At 41.4% G+C, this 12,753-nt stretch overlaps 1 protein-coding gene across 1 annotated transcript in view; it reads left to right on the plus strand.

Moving 5' to 3' along the window:
• Positions 1-3,414, plus strand: part of LOC101660954 (vomeronasal type-2 receptor 116-like) — a gene marked incomplete at its 3' end in the record, with an annotated part of 13,242 nt that extends 9,828 nt beyond the window's left edge. The window contains 4 exon segments of the mRNA XM_045289711.1: positions 1,977-2,100; positions 2,525-2,981; positions 2,983-3,335; positions 3,338-3,414. Of these exon segments, the coding sequence (XP_045145646.1) occupies positions 1,977-2,100; positions 2,525-2,981; positions 2,983-3,335; positions 3,338-3,414 (1,011 nt within the window).
• Positions 3,415-12,753: the final 9,339 nt, after the last annotated feature.

The raw sequence follows: 12,753 nt of genomic DNA on the forward strand, positions 1-12,753 counted from the left end.
TCCTCATTTGTTCCCCTCCCTCCTGCTCCCCCCTCCCTCATGAGCGCTCGATAATTTATAAATTATTATTTTGTCATATCTTGCCCTGTCTGACATCTCCCTTCACCCACTTTTTTGTTGTCCGTCCCCCGTCATTTCTTTATAGAAGCAGGTGCTCAGGTTTTTTTTTTTTCTTCTGAACATCACTGGGTGGATTTGGTCAGAGTGTAGAAGTCAATATTTGGTGAGAATCACTTTCAGGAAGATATATTTGTATCTATCGCCTCAAATAGATTCTGACTGGTGAACTGATTTAAAACAATTATTTATTAACTGCTCAGATAAGCGGAAAGAGTGTTTATTGACAAGAACACAGAAAATGTTTAAAATTTGTACATGAAAATACTAAAAACATTACAAATTTCAATGGATCTTAAGGGAAATCAAATGATAGGATGCTGCATTTGTAATCTAACTTTATCCACTATAACCCACTTTTTATTTGAGGCTTTCAATCTCTTTTACTTTGTTATTCTTGCTAGTGTATTGTTACTGTTGTTTATTTGTTTTGTAATGTCTTTGTGTACATGAAATCCAGGATAAGTACATCTACAGAGATATAGTACCTGAATTAATTGTTCCTTGGGAACCTCCTATGGTAGGGGAGGTTGTGGTGAAGTGGGTAGGTAAGAACAGTGAGTACAATAATGAAGACAATATTCTAAAACCGATGGCAGTGGTGATTGTACAACTCTTCTTGATGTGATTGAACTTTTGAATTGTATGATATGTGGATTATATGCCAATGAACTGGTTGGAAAAAGAAAAGTAAAAGAAAAGCCCATGAAGAAGAACAACAGAAAGTATATTTCCTGAATGCAGTTGAAAGTTTGCTGTTTGAGATACACAAGAAAGTGGTTGAACGTTTACCGTTTGAGAAGCACAACAAACAAAATAAAACAAAACCTTGAACCAGTTGCTGTCAGGGTCATTCTGACTCATAACTGTAGCCTGTGACAGAGCACAACTAGGACCAATAGGGTTCCATTGACTCAAGTCTTTATAGAAGCAGATTTCCCACACGGTGTAGTCCTGTTAGGTGAACTCAGCCAAACTTTCAGTTCCTAGTTAAGCACAAACCACCCAGGGACCACTGTGTACAGAAACAGGGCATGACATAATCTGGTGACCTCAAATTTCGATGACTTGGACACACTTTTTGAAACTGGCTTTATTCATTCCCCCCAGGACAGGAAAAGGATTCTAGTTGATTTGAATGAACAGAACGGATCCATGTATTGTTTTTACCTCCCTGTGTGCAACCATTATGGTAAAATTTCAAAAGTAAGCTGTGAGGCATTGAAAGCAGTGTTGAGGAGCCCTGGTGGTGCACAAGTTAAGGGCCACCTGAAAGGTTCTTAGTTGGAACCTATTGCAGTTAGAAGAGAAGAAAGGCTGTGATTTGCTTATGTAAAGATTACAGTCTTGGAATGCAAATGGGCGATTGGACTTTGACTTTTAAGACCATTGAGTCAGGATCACTAGGGTCATCACCAGTCTGGATCACTAGGGACATTACCAGTCTGGATCACTAGGGACATTACCAGTCTGGGTCACTAGGGACATTACCAGTCTGGATCACTAGGGTCATTACCAGTCTGGATCACTAGGGTCATTACCAGTCTGGATCACTAGGGACATTACCAGTCTGGATCACTAGGGACATTACCAGTCTGGATCACTAGGGACATTACCAGTCTGGATCACTAGGGTCATTACCAGTCTGGATCACTAGGGACATTACCAGTACTAGATCACTAGAGACATTACCAGTCTGGATCACTAGGGCCATCATGAGTCAGGATCCCTTCACAACAAAATATTATTCAATTTCACTTAATAACAACAAAACAGTATTAATCAACATTATTACATGGTAAGAAACGATTCCTTCATGCAATGTTATTGAATCATTATCAATGATTCTTTTCTTTCAGACTCCCTGCTCTGTGTGTAGCAAGAATTGTGGCTTGGGACCCCAGAAAATTCCTCAGGAGGGGAAGCCTTCCTGCTGCTTTGATTGCATTTTGTGTCCAGAAAGAGGAATATCTAATCAAACAGGTATGAACTGACAAAATTCCACAAGATATTTCTCTAACTTCTATGAGCCTTTAAGAAACCCTAGGTATCACAGACGGTTAAGTAGGCAACTATATTCTCAACCCACGCAGATGTGCCTCAGAAAAAAAGGCCTATTGATCTGCTTCTAGAGTTCAAAGACACGGAAAACTGATGGAGCAATGTTCTGCCCTGGACTTCTGGGAATGCCATGGGTCGAGCTGACTCAAAGGCAACAAAAAATTATTTTGACAAGTCACCTAACTTTTTATGGACAGATGATACATGGGTTTTTAAAAATCACAATTGTCAGGTGGATGTAGAGAACATTAAAACAAACAAAAAAACCCTTTTACGTGACCACCATGAGATTTGACATACGTCGCTCTTTCCTCTGTCTCATATTCCCTCTCACTTTTCTCTCTAGATAGTGATCAATGTATGGAGTGCCCCCAAAGTCAGTACCCCAACATGGAGAGGAATCGCTGTCTACCCAAAAGTGTGACCTTCCTGGATTATCAAGACCCACTGGGAATGGCTCTGGCCTGCACAGCTCTGGGCTTCTCTGTCATCACTGCCATGGTTTTGTGGGTCTTTGTGAAGTCCCGAGACTCCCCCATAGTCAAGGCCAACAACCGGGCCCTCAGCTATGTCCTGCTCCTCTCCCTCCTCCTCTGCTTCCTCTCCTCCTTACTCTTCATCAGCCATCCAAACACAGTCACCTGCGTCCTCAGCAATATCTCCTTCGCAGTCGTATTCACTGTAGCTGTTTCCACTGTTTTGGCCAAAACCATCACTGTGATTCTGGCCTTCATGATCTTGAGACCTGGAGGAATTCTGAGGCAGCTGCTGGTGTCTGGGGTTGTAAACTCCGTGGTTCCCATCTTTCCTTACCCAGTTCATTATTTGTGGCATCTGGCTGGGGATCTCACCCCCTTTCATTGACATAGACTCATCCTCTGAACCCAGGAGCGTCATCGTTGAGTGCAACAAGGGCTCAGTCACTGCTTTCTACTGCGTCCTGGGATACCTGGGATCCTTGGCCTTGGGAGCCTTTTCCTTGGCTTACCTGGTCAGAAACTTGCCTGATACCTTCAATGAGGCCAAGTTCCTGACGTTCAGCATGCTGGTGTTCTGCAGTGTCTGGGTGACCTTCTTCCCTGTCTACCACAGCAGTCGGGGCAAGGTCATGGTGGCTGTGGAGATCTTCTCCATCTTGGCCTCCAGCATGGGGCTTCTGGCTGCATCTTTGCCCCAAAGTGCTATGTTGTCTTCCTAAGGCCAGATGGAAACACCTCAAAAGGTTTAAAGAATAAAACATATTTGAGGGGGGAAATGATCAAAATCTCTTTTATTTGTTTGTTTTTCTCATATATTTTGTGGGAAAGAATTAGTGTAAGCCAGAAAAATAAACTACTAAATGCTCAGAGCCAGATTTAAAGTCATTATGGCATGTCTTGAATTTTGTTTTGTTTTTTTATTGGTATTAGCTGCTTTGGTGGGAGAAGAAGGAGGGTTTCTATTCCCATAAAGAGTTACAGCGTTGGAAACCCACAGAGGTGACTCTGCTCAGTGTTTTAGGGTCTCTGTGGGTTGTAATTGATAAGATGGCAGTGAATTCGTTGCTTTGGAATCAGCTCCTACTCATGGCTGCCCTGTGTATGACAGGAAACGTAACGCTAACTGCTCCTGTACCGTCCTCACGGTTGATGTATTATTGGAGCCCATTTCTGTAGCAACTGTTCAAGAAGATAGAAATCGCATTTGGGATCCAGGTCCATTTATCACCTGGAGGAAGGACTATACATTTATGTTTTTGCAGATGAAAGCAGATGGACTCCCCTTAAGAGGACACAACCATGTTTGGAGAAAGACGAAGGACAAGGAAGAGAAGTTGTAGAAACCACCCAATCTTAACCATGATTCTGTTTCCAGGTTGCTGACCCCACAAAGGGAGGGGTGATTTATTTATGTTTTCACAGGCAAAGGAGATAGGTGGATTCTATTCAGCCAGAAAGGCCCAGAAGAAAGGAGGGAAACTGATGCATGACCTGAGAGTTGAGGGAAAAACCAGGCACCCCAAAGAAGAAGGCAAACATTTTAATTTCACTCTAGGTTTTGAAACTTTGCCTTTATGTGGGCACCAGCCCTAGCTGTTTAGCCATTAATTCTCAGGCATGGAATAACTGGCTGGTCTTTAATGAAACCAGCCATGGCTTGTACATGATAAAGGGTGAAGCATATGCAGAATATGAAAACTCCACTACAATGGAGGGAAGAGGAGACATGTAAGCCTGTAAAATGATGAGTTACCAGCATGTTGCTGCCAACAGACTCAAATGGCTCAAATGTCAGGGGCCACATGGAAGGTGTTAAGAAATGACACTCTGTTATTGATTGGGGCCCACATGGAAAATTTCCAAATAACTGCTGAGAAATCCTACATTATCTCATGTGATTATATCAGTGACTGTGAGAGGCAAAAGACCCTTAATGGCATTGCTACTACCAGGGCAAAGTTAATGGCCTGGCATGAAGGGGGCCTGGCACCTCCTCACCCCAGGTTACAGAATCCTGTGACAGGACCTGAACAGTGGGACCTTTTGAAATTACCTCTTGCCACGAAGCCTTTGAAAGGTTATACAGGGAGCTTTACTGGCACAAGTCTATCTGGCTATATTTATGCTTTTCAGAAGAATGAGACTCGATACAGTCTCATGTGTAAAGCTTCCTTATGTGCTTGCTGTAGGAAACATCATTATACATGAAACTGGTCACAGTAGAAGCGAAGCTCCACTTGCCATAATTGTAAATTGTTCACTTATATTAACCATACTCTGCTATAAACCTCTCTAAAGACAGAGTCCTCATCCTAAGGGGCAGGGTGGGGGTGTGGATCCCAGTGGAGATGACGCCCAGATGGGAGAGCAGCCCAGAATTGTCCTTGATGGTGCAAGTGATGTTGGAGATGCTGAAAAGACCTCGCTGATTCGTGGGAATGGTTATCGCAGCTATAACTGAACTTACAGCAATTGCCACCACTGCTGCCATCACTGGGGGAGCGCTATAAGTCCATCAAAACTGAACATTTCATACAGAAGTGGCATGTGAACTCACATCAGCTCTGGGCCACTCAGGCAAAGGTGGACGATGAACTAGAGAGGAAAGTAGTGGGGCTGCAGCAAACCGTCCAATGCTTGGGAGATCAAATTATGGACTTGCAACATCAATTAACGCTAAAATGTGATTGGAATGTAACTGATTTTTTAAATAACCCCTTACCCATATAATAAGACATTGCATGATTGGGATTTGATTAGAACACATTTGCAAGGGTTTAAGGGAAACATTTCTTCAGATGTTGATCAGCTAAGAAGGATATTTTCTATACATTCAAAGACAAGACTTGAGGGATCCACAGGTTGTCTCCCCAAAATATATGCCAAATGTAAGGCTGCTTGCTACACATGGTAAATGACTGTGCACTTGGAGGTCATTGCAAGCAGGTCCCTCAGGGTTATCAGCCATCTAGAGCAATTAGACTATATAGCAGCAGTTTTCAACCTGTGGGTTGTGACCCCATTGGGGGTTGAACAACTCTTTCACAGGGTCGCCTGATTCATAACAGTAGCAAAATTACAGTTATGAAGTAACAACAAAAATAATTTTTATGGTTGGGGGGTCACCACAACATGAGGAGCTGTATTAAAGGGTGGCAGCATGAGGAAGGTTGAGAACCACTGCTGTATAGTCTGTCCCACCCTAAGTGGGACCCACTCCCTTCTGATAAGGAGTAGATTGTTTTCCTGAAGGAGAGCCTAGGGAGGTCAAGCCCACTTAAGGCTGACCAAGGTTAGGCTGCCATATTGAGTCTAGGATCCATCCATCTTATCACATGTATACCCCTAATCCCTCCCCTTCCTATTGCGTGTACACCCCTAGCTCATCCCCTTCCTGTCACGTGTATGCCTATTGTACAGCACCTTCCTGTGTCGTGTGTGGTTACCTGTAATCATGTCCCTAAGTACATATAAGCCCTGGTCAGAAATGAAGAGAGAGATGATCTCTCTTCCCTCCCCATCCTCCCACTCTCTGCGTGGACCTGGCTGCTGACATCCTGGCCATCTAGGAGGTGAGCATGTTACCATGAAATGTGTCTGACTCCTTTATGTCACTCTCTCCTATCCCTCTTATTCTCTGACTTTACTATAATCTTTACATAACATAACCGTACATTTGTGCCTATGAACCCGTGCTAGTGTTAGGGACTGGCTTGCCCTCACAAATAATGGGATTACAACAGAAAGAGCATGAGAGCAACTGATAATCACAACAAAGGCAGCCTAACGTCTAACTAGATAAAAACAAAAGTCATGCTAAATGCCTATTTGTTTACCTCATTTTTACGTTCACTTTTTACTTAATACATAATTCCAGCTTGTTTTTCTTTATAAGTGGATCTAAGTCAGGGTAAATAGATTTAAGAAGACAGCAACTGGATTAATATTCACCTGGGGGCATGGAAGGGAAGGTTGGGGGAAATGGGGAGTCAACAGCAATAAGAAGGACGACAGTGTTCCAGTTTATGTGGTGATGATTGCACAACTCATTGATATGACTGAGCTATTGAGCTGTAAGATAAGCTAATTATATCTCAATAAAACGATTAAAAAACTATTTGCCAAACTAAAGAAAAGATATAGCTTGAAAAAGCAAGCAAACATTAAAATCAGTCTAAAATTGGCACAAAATTTGAAATGACCAGTCTCCAAATTTCGAAAACTATAATTAACATGCTCATAAACTCACTGCCATTGCGTCTACGTTGACTCATAGTGATTCTATAGGACAGGGTAGAACTGCCCCTGTGGGTTTCTGAGCCTGTAACTGTTTACAGGAGCAGAAAGCTCCGTCTTTCAGGGCGTTTATACTGATGGTACAGAGTGGCTAGTCCTGGAATGGTGCTGCTGTAGAACGAGTAGTTCTTGGAGGACTTGACCAGGCTCTTCCAAAAGTGTATTCATCACCCTAAAGACATATGATGGGAAAGCATTTCCGGGGCAGCCACGGTCCTGAAAGTTCAGGAAATTCTTGGACTATGGCAGTAGAATTTCTAGTTGTTGGCTTCGGGTTTCTGCCACTCAGCAGAGCCGCTGGGCCATGTTCAACTGCTTGGTGGCTTGGAGGCTGGAGAAAACAGCCTCACAGCAAGTGACAGGAGAAAAATTGTATTAGGTTTTCCTGATTCTGAAATATCAACCATATGTGGTCTTTATGCTTGAAATAATTCAACTTCCTGAGGGACTGGGCGGCTCTATTTTTCCACTCTTGATTCAAGTGGAATGCCAGTATGGTAACTCCTAGGATTTGCCACAAATAGGAAGCTAAGTGCTATCTTCAAATTTTCAGGTCTTAAATCTGGGGAAGGAACCCTCTCTTTTGGAAAATATAATCTGAATTAAATAATTTTAACAGGTTCTGAAATTTGTCATGTTTTGCAGATAAATAACTCCACTTAAAAGCATGAAGTCAAAAGGATCATGAAGCCTAAGTTTAAGAGCTGCTTAGCGTCTGTGGACCTTAATTAGAAGGTCATAAAACTGAAAAATGGAAATATGTATCGCTCATTACTTTCCCCCTTTGAAGCTTAAAATGCTATTGTGAGGCAAAATGTCTTGGCTGATTCATTTTTTACTTAAAAAAGAAATCACAATAATAAATAAAGAAATAAATGAATAAATAAAGAAATAAAATATGGTTGAACTAGAGCCATTGCAAGGAAAGGTTCTGTGGATTCCTTTGAGCCTTCTGACAACAAACATCTGTTAAGATCTACGATGAACAGAAAAGTGGGTGAAGGGAGACAACGGTTGGTGTAAGACATGGCAAAAAATTATGAATTGTCAAAGGTTCATGGAGAGGGAGGAGTGGGGAGGGAAGGGAAAAAAACGAGGAGCTGATACCAAGGGTTCAAGTAGACGGAAACTGTCTTGAAAAGGATGATGGCAACATATGTGCAGGTGTGCTTGACACAATGGATATATGTGTGGATTATCATAAGAGCTGTAAAAGCCCCCAACAGAATAATTTAAAAAAACCCCACTACTGATGGATAAAAGAAGATCAGGACGATGGTGAGCTTGAAAGAAGTAAACGAGTTTCAGATGGCCAATTCAAACCTGCTCAGGGCGGACAGAGCTGGACCGAAGAAGAGGGGCAGAAAGAGCAAGAGCAAGAAGAGGAAAGCAGCCCAGTGAGGGCGCTGTGCAGCCTGCGTTCACCCAATGGCTATTTTCCTTTTGGTCACCAGGTTAGGTGGCTGGATGCCCCAGCCCCTCCCCCAGTGGCTGTTTCCATATGAGATTTTGAGTCATTTTGGAGAAGGAAAGGGCAAAAAGATAGGCTATGGGGCTTATATGGTAGTTGTGGTAAGAAGCTAGTTAATTCTCCACCTCTGACCAATTGGTCTCTGTTGCATGTTGTATATTCCTGTAATTTAAAGTTTCTGTAGACATCTGTGTGAATAGTAATGATTTTTAAACCCTTTATTTATCAGCAAAATAAATAAATAAATCCCATCTTTCTCCCTCTAAGCAGCTGGTGATTTTGAACTGCCAACTTTGCAGATCGTAGCCCACTAAGCCACTAGGGCTCTACTAACATATATAATATGTAACAACAAATGCAGAATAAAAGCAGAGCTATAAATTATAACAAAGAAAGGAAAGGAAATACTAGAACTAAAAAAAAAACCACTAAAGTAGCCATCAAGAATATCTTTAACAAATTCATCAAATAAGACAAAGACAAGGAAAGAATCAGTAAGCTTGAAGGTATGCTACTAGGTATTCCCAAAGCTGAAATGCAAAAAGAAAAAAACCTAAAAAGAAGGACTGGGGGGAAATTATTAAAGGTGAGTCAGTCAGTATTGAGAATACCACAAAGGAAATACAGTTGAAGCAACAAAACAAATAAGCAAAGTAATAATAACTGAGAAATTTGGAAAATTAATGACATACACCAAACCAAAATTCAGAAGCTCAGGAAACATCGGTTATCTGCAATTAAAGCCAAAGCAGGGGGAAAAAACAAAAACAAAACATATTCATCATATAAAGAGCATTTCAAGATTTCCCTTGAAGTACAATGCTATCTATGATTGGATAATATCTATATATCTAAAAAAACAGTCCAGCAAATATAACTATTATTCAAATTCAGTTTAAATCACTAAAGCCAATGATGAAAAAATTTGAAGATTTCTATCAACTTCCTCAGTCTGAAATTGACCAAACATGCAACAAGATGCATTAATAATTACTGATGATTCAAATGCCAAAGTTGTTAACAAAGATGGATCCAGTAGTTGGAAAATATGGCATTGGCCATAGAAATGAAGCTGGAATTTGCATGGAAGAATTTTGCAAAATCACTTCTTTGTTAAAAGCACTTGATTTTGAGCAACTAAACAGGGACTGTGCACATTTTGATGGGATCCCTGGTTGGGCTGTTAACTGCAAGGCCAGCAGTTTGAAACCATTAGCCATACCATGAAAGAAAAATGAGGTTTCCTCTATGCTTAAAGATTTATGATCTTAGGAAACCCACAGGGGCAGTTCTGCTATGTAGTACAGCATTGCTATAAGCTAGAACCGACTCAATGGCATCGACAGTTTGAATATAAATCAGAACCAGTCAATAGTACCCAACAACAAAAACAACAGTATTGTACTTTTTTGCATGGCAAATGTCAAATGAGACATTGTGATTTTACTTGGAATTTACATTCATAATGATAAAACCAGTTAAATTTAAATCATTGTTTATATCTGTTAGATTGAAAACTTTTCAGTAGAAACTGAGAATGATCTAGATTTTCATCCATTGGAAATGGTAAATTCAAGAACTTAAATACACACTTCTGTTAAGTTTCTCTAGCAAAAGAAACTACTTCACATATTTTGATTCAAGACAATGGGGAATAGTTCTTTTATTTTTAAAATCCATCATATAAAGTCAATTCCGACTCATAGCAACCTTATAGGACAGAATAGAAATGTTCCATAGTGTTTCCAAGACTGTAAATTTTCACAGGAGCAAAGCCTCATCTTTTCCCCATAGAGCAGCTGGTGAGTTAGAACTGCCAAGTGATTAACCCACTGTACTGCCAGAGTTCTTATGCCATCAGGGCTCCTAAGTAAAACATTAGAGATTAAATATTGGATCAAGGCACAGTTGGGAGCACAAGGGCCTACGGATCTAGATTGAGAACTGATGCTTTCTGAAAACATGCTTACCTGAAAACATCAAGGTAAAAGCACTACCCACTAGAGGGGCTAAAAAAGGTCTGGAGCTGTCACAAAATAGCCAACTTGACTCACTATCCCGTTTAATATCTTGGGTGACACAGGGAAGCGCCAGCACCACCCAGGAACCTATTAGGGCCTTTACCGATGAACTTTCTTCCCCATTTCCTATCCCGTAACACATGGGAGAGGTAGAGTTGTAGTTTCTGAACTCCATACAAAAATTTTCAGTGCCTGGTGGGGTTAAGAAATCTATTTGGAGTAATAGGGCAAGGAGAGCTCTGGAGGTTCTGGGGTTCGGCCTCCTCAGGCAGAGCTTCTCAGTTCAGGTTTTGTTCAGGAGCTTCTGTGTTTCATCATAGACAACCAGCGTCTGAAGTGGAAATATTAACACCCCATGGTCTCATCTCGGAGATTCACTTAAGGAAGGTGACGCCAAGCAGCCAAATCCTGGAAGGCCACCTTTGAATAGAGGATGGCCCAGTGGTAGTAAAGCAAGGTCTTAGGATGCCTCTTTTTTTCCCCCCAGTGAGTACCACAGCACACTGCTGATTCCCCCAACAATTCATATCAAGTTTGCTTCATCCAGTTATGGTAAGAATAGCCCAGTTCTTCATTCAACTCACCATTTTCTTGCTCCAGTTACTGAAAGCCTAAGGAAAGGTTGTCTCTAAGCCCAAGAGACCTCTTTAGGAAGAAGGATGGAAGTGGAAGCAGAGCATCAGTCATTTTGGAAGCAGTTGAGAAATTTTGAGTTTGTTAATTTCCATTAAAGTTAAAAACTGTATGTGTTTTTAAAAGTACACTTTCTTATTGGGAAAGAAGAAATTCCTTACCTGTGTATGTAGCCAAAACTGGCACATGTCAAATATGTGACTGTGCCTACCCCCATTAGAGAACGAGACTAGCCTAGAATGAGTGACAAGGTGGGAAAGGCACCCCTGAAGTAGTGCTAAACACAACATAGTCCCAGAGAACCTTACGAAAATAAAGGCAAGGTAAAATGGTGCAGACAAAGTGGGGGTACTCATAGGCAGAAGGCAGAAAGGATAGAGTATAGTCCCCTAGGAAGGGATTCAAGGTGGGTCTAACAGTGCTGGCAAGAGCAGTGATGGGAGAGTGCACAGAATAAGACCACAGATAACTTAAAAGTACCCCAAAAAGTACCACCAGAGATACCTCAAGTGGCACAGTACCACCACTATAAATTATTATTATACAAAGAGGCTTAAAAAAGTTGATGGAATATTGCCTTGGCCTTTTGGCTAAGATCAAGTGTAAAAGTTAACGGAAAAATGGAATTAAAAGATAATGCAATTTTTCTTTTTCTTTTCCCCTACGAATTTTTATTTAAATCATTTTATTGGTGACTCGTACAACTCTTATCACAATCCATGCATACATTCATTGTGTCAGTCACATTTGTACATTTGTTGCCCTTATCATTCTCAAAATATTTGCTTTCTACTTGAGCCCTTGGTATCAGCTCATTTTCCCCCTCCCTCCTGAACCCTTGATAATTTAGAAATTATTATTTTGTCATATCTTCACTGTATGACGTCTCCCTTCACCCACTTTTCTGTTGTCTGTCCCCCAGGGAGGCAGTTACACATAGATCCTTGTAATCAGTTCCCCCTTTCTACCCCACCTTTCCGTCTGCCACTCTCACTACTGGTCCTGAAGGGATCATCTGTCCTGGATTCCCTGTTTCGAGTTCCTATTCGTACCAGTGTACATCCTCTGGTCTAGCTGGATTTGTAAGGTAGAATTGGGATCATGATAGTTGGGGGATGGGGTGGTGGTGGAAGCATTTAAGAACTAGAGGAAAGTTCTATGTTTCATCGTCACTACACTGCACCCTGACTGGTTCGTCTCCTCCCCAAGACCTTTCTGTAAGGGGATGTCCAGTTGCCTACAGATGGGCGTTGGGTCCCCAAGCTGCACTCTCCCTCATTCACAATGGTATGCTTTTTTGTTCTTTGATGCCTGATACCTGGTCCCTTTGACACCTCGTGATCACACAGGCTTTGTGCTTCTTCCATGTGGGCTTTGTTGCTTGTGAGCTAGATGGCTGCTTGCTTACCTTCAATCCTTTAAGACCCCAGATGCTATATCTTTTGATAGCTGGGCACCATCAGCTTTCTTCACATTTGCTTATGCATCCTCTTTGTCTTCAGCAATCGTGTCAGGAAGGTAAGCATCATGGAATGCCAATTTAATAGAACAAAGTGTTCTTGCACTGAGATTCCCACGGATGTTTGAAGCCCCTTCATATACACTCTTTTTTTTTTCCCTCCTCTGATATTGGATTTTATTCTTTTTTTTTTTTAACATTTTATTAGGGGCTCAT

The sequence above is a fragment of the Echinops telfairi genome, unplaced genomic scaffold (genome assembly GCF_000313985.2).
Source record: "Echinops telfairi isolate 266 unplaced genomic scaffold, ASM31398v2 ScPeMD7_30;HRSCAF=105, whole genome shotgun sequence".
Classification (NCBI taxonomy): domain Eukaryota; kingdom Metazoa; phylum Chordata; class Mammalia; order Afrosoricida; family Tenrecidae; genus Echinops; species Echinops telfairi.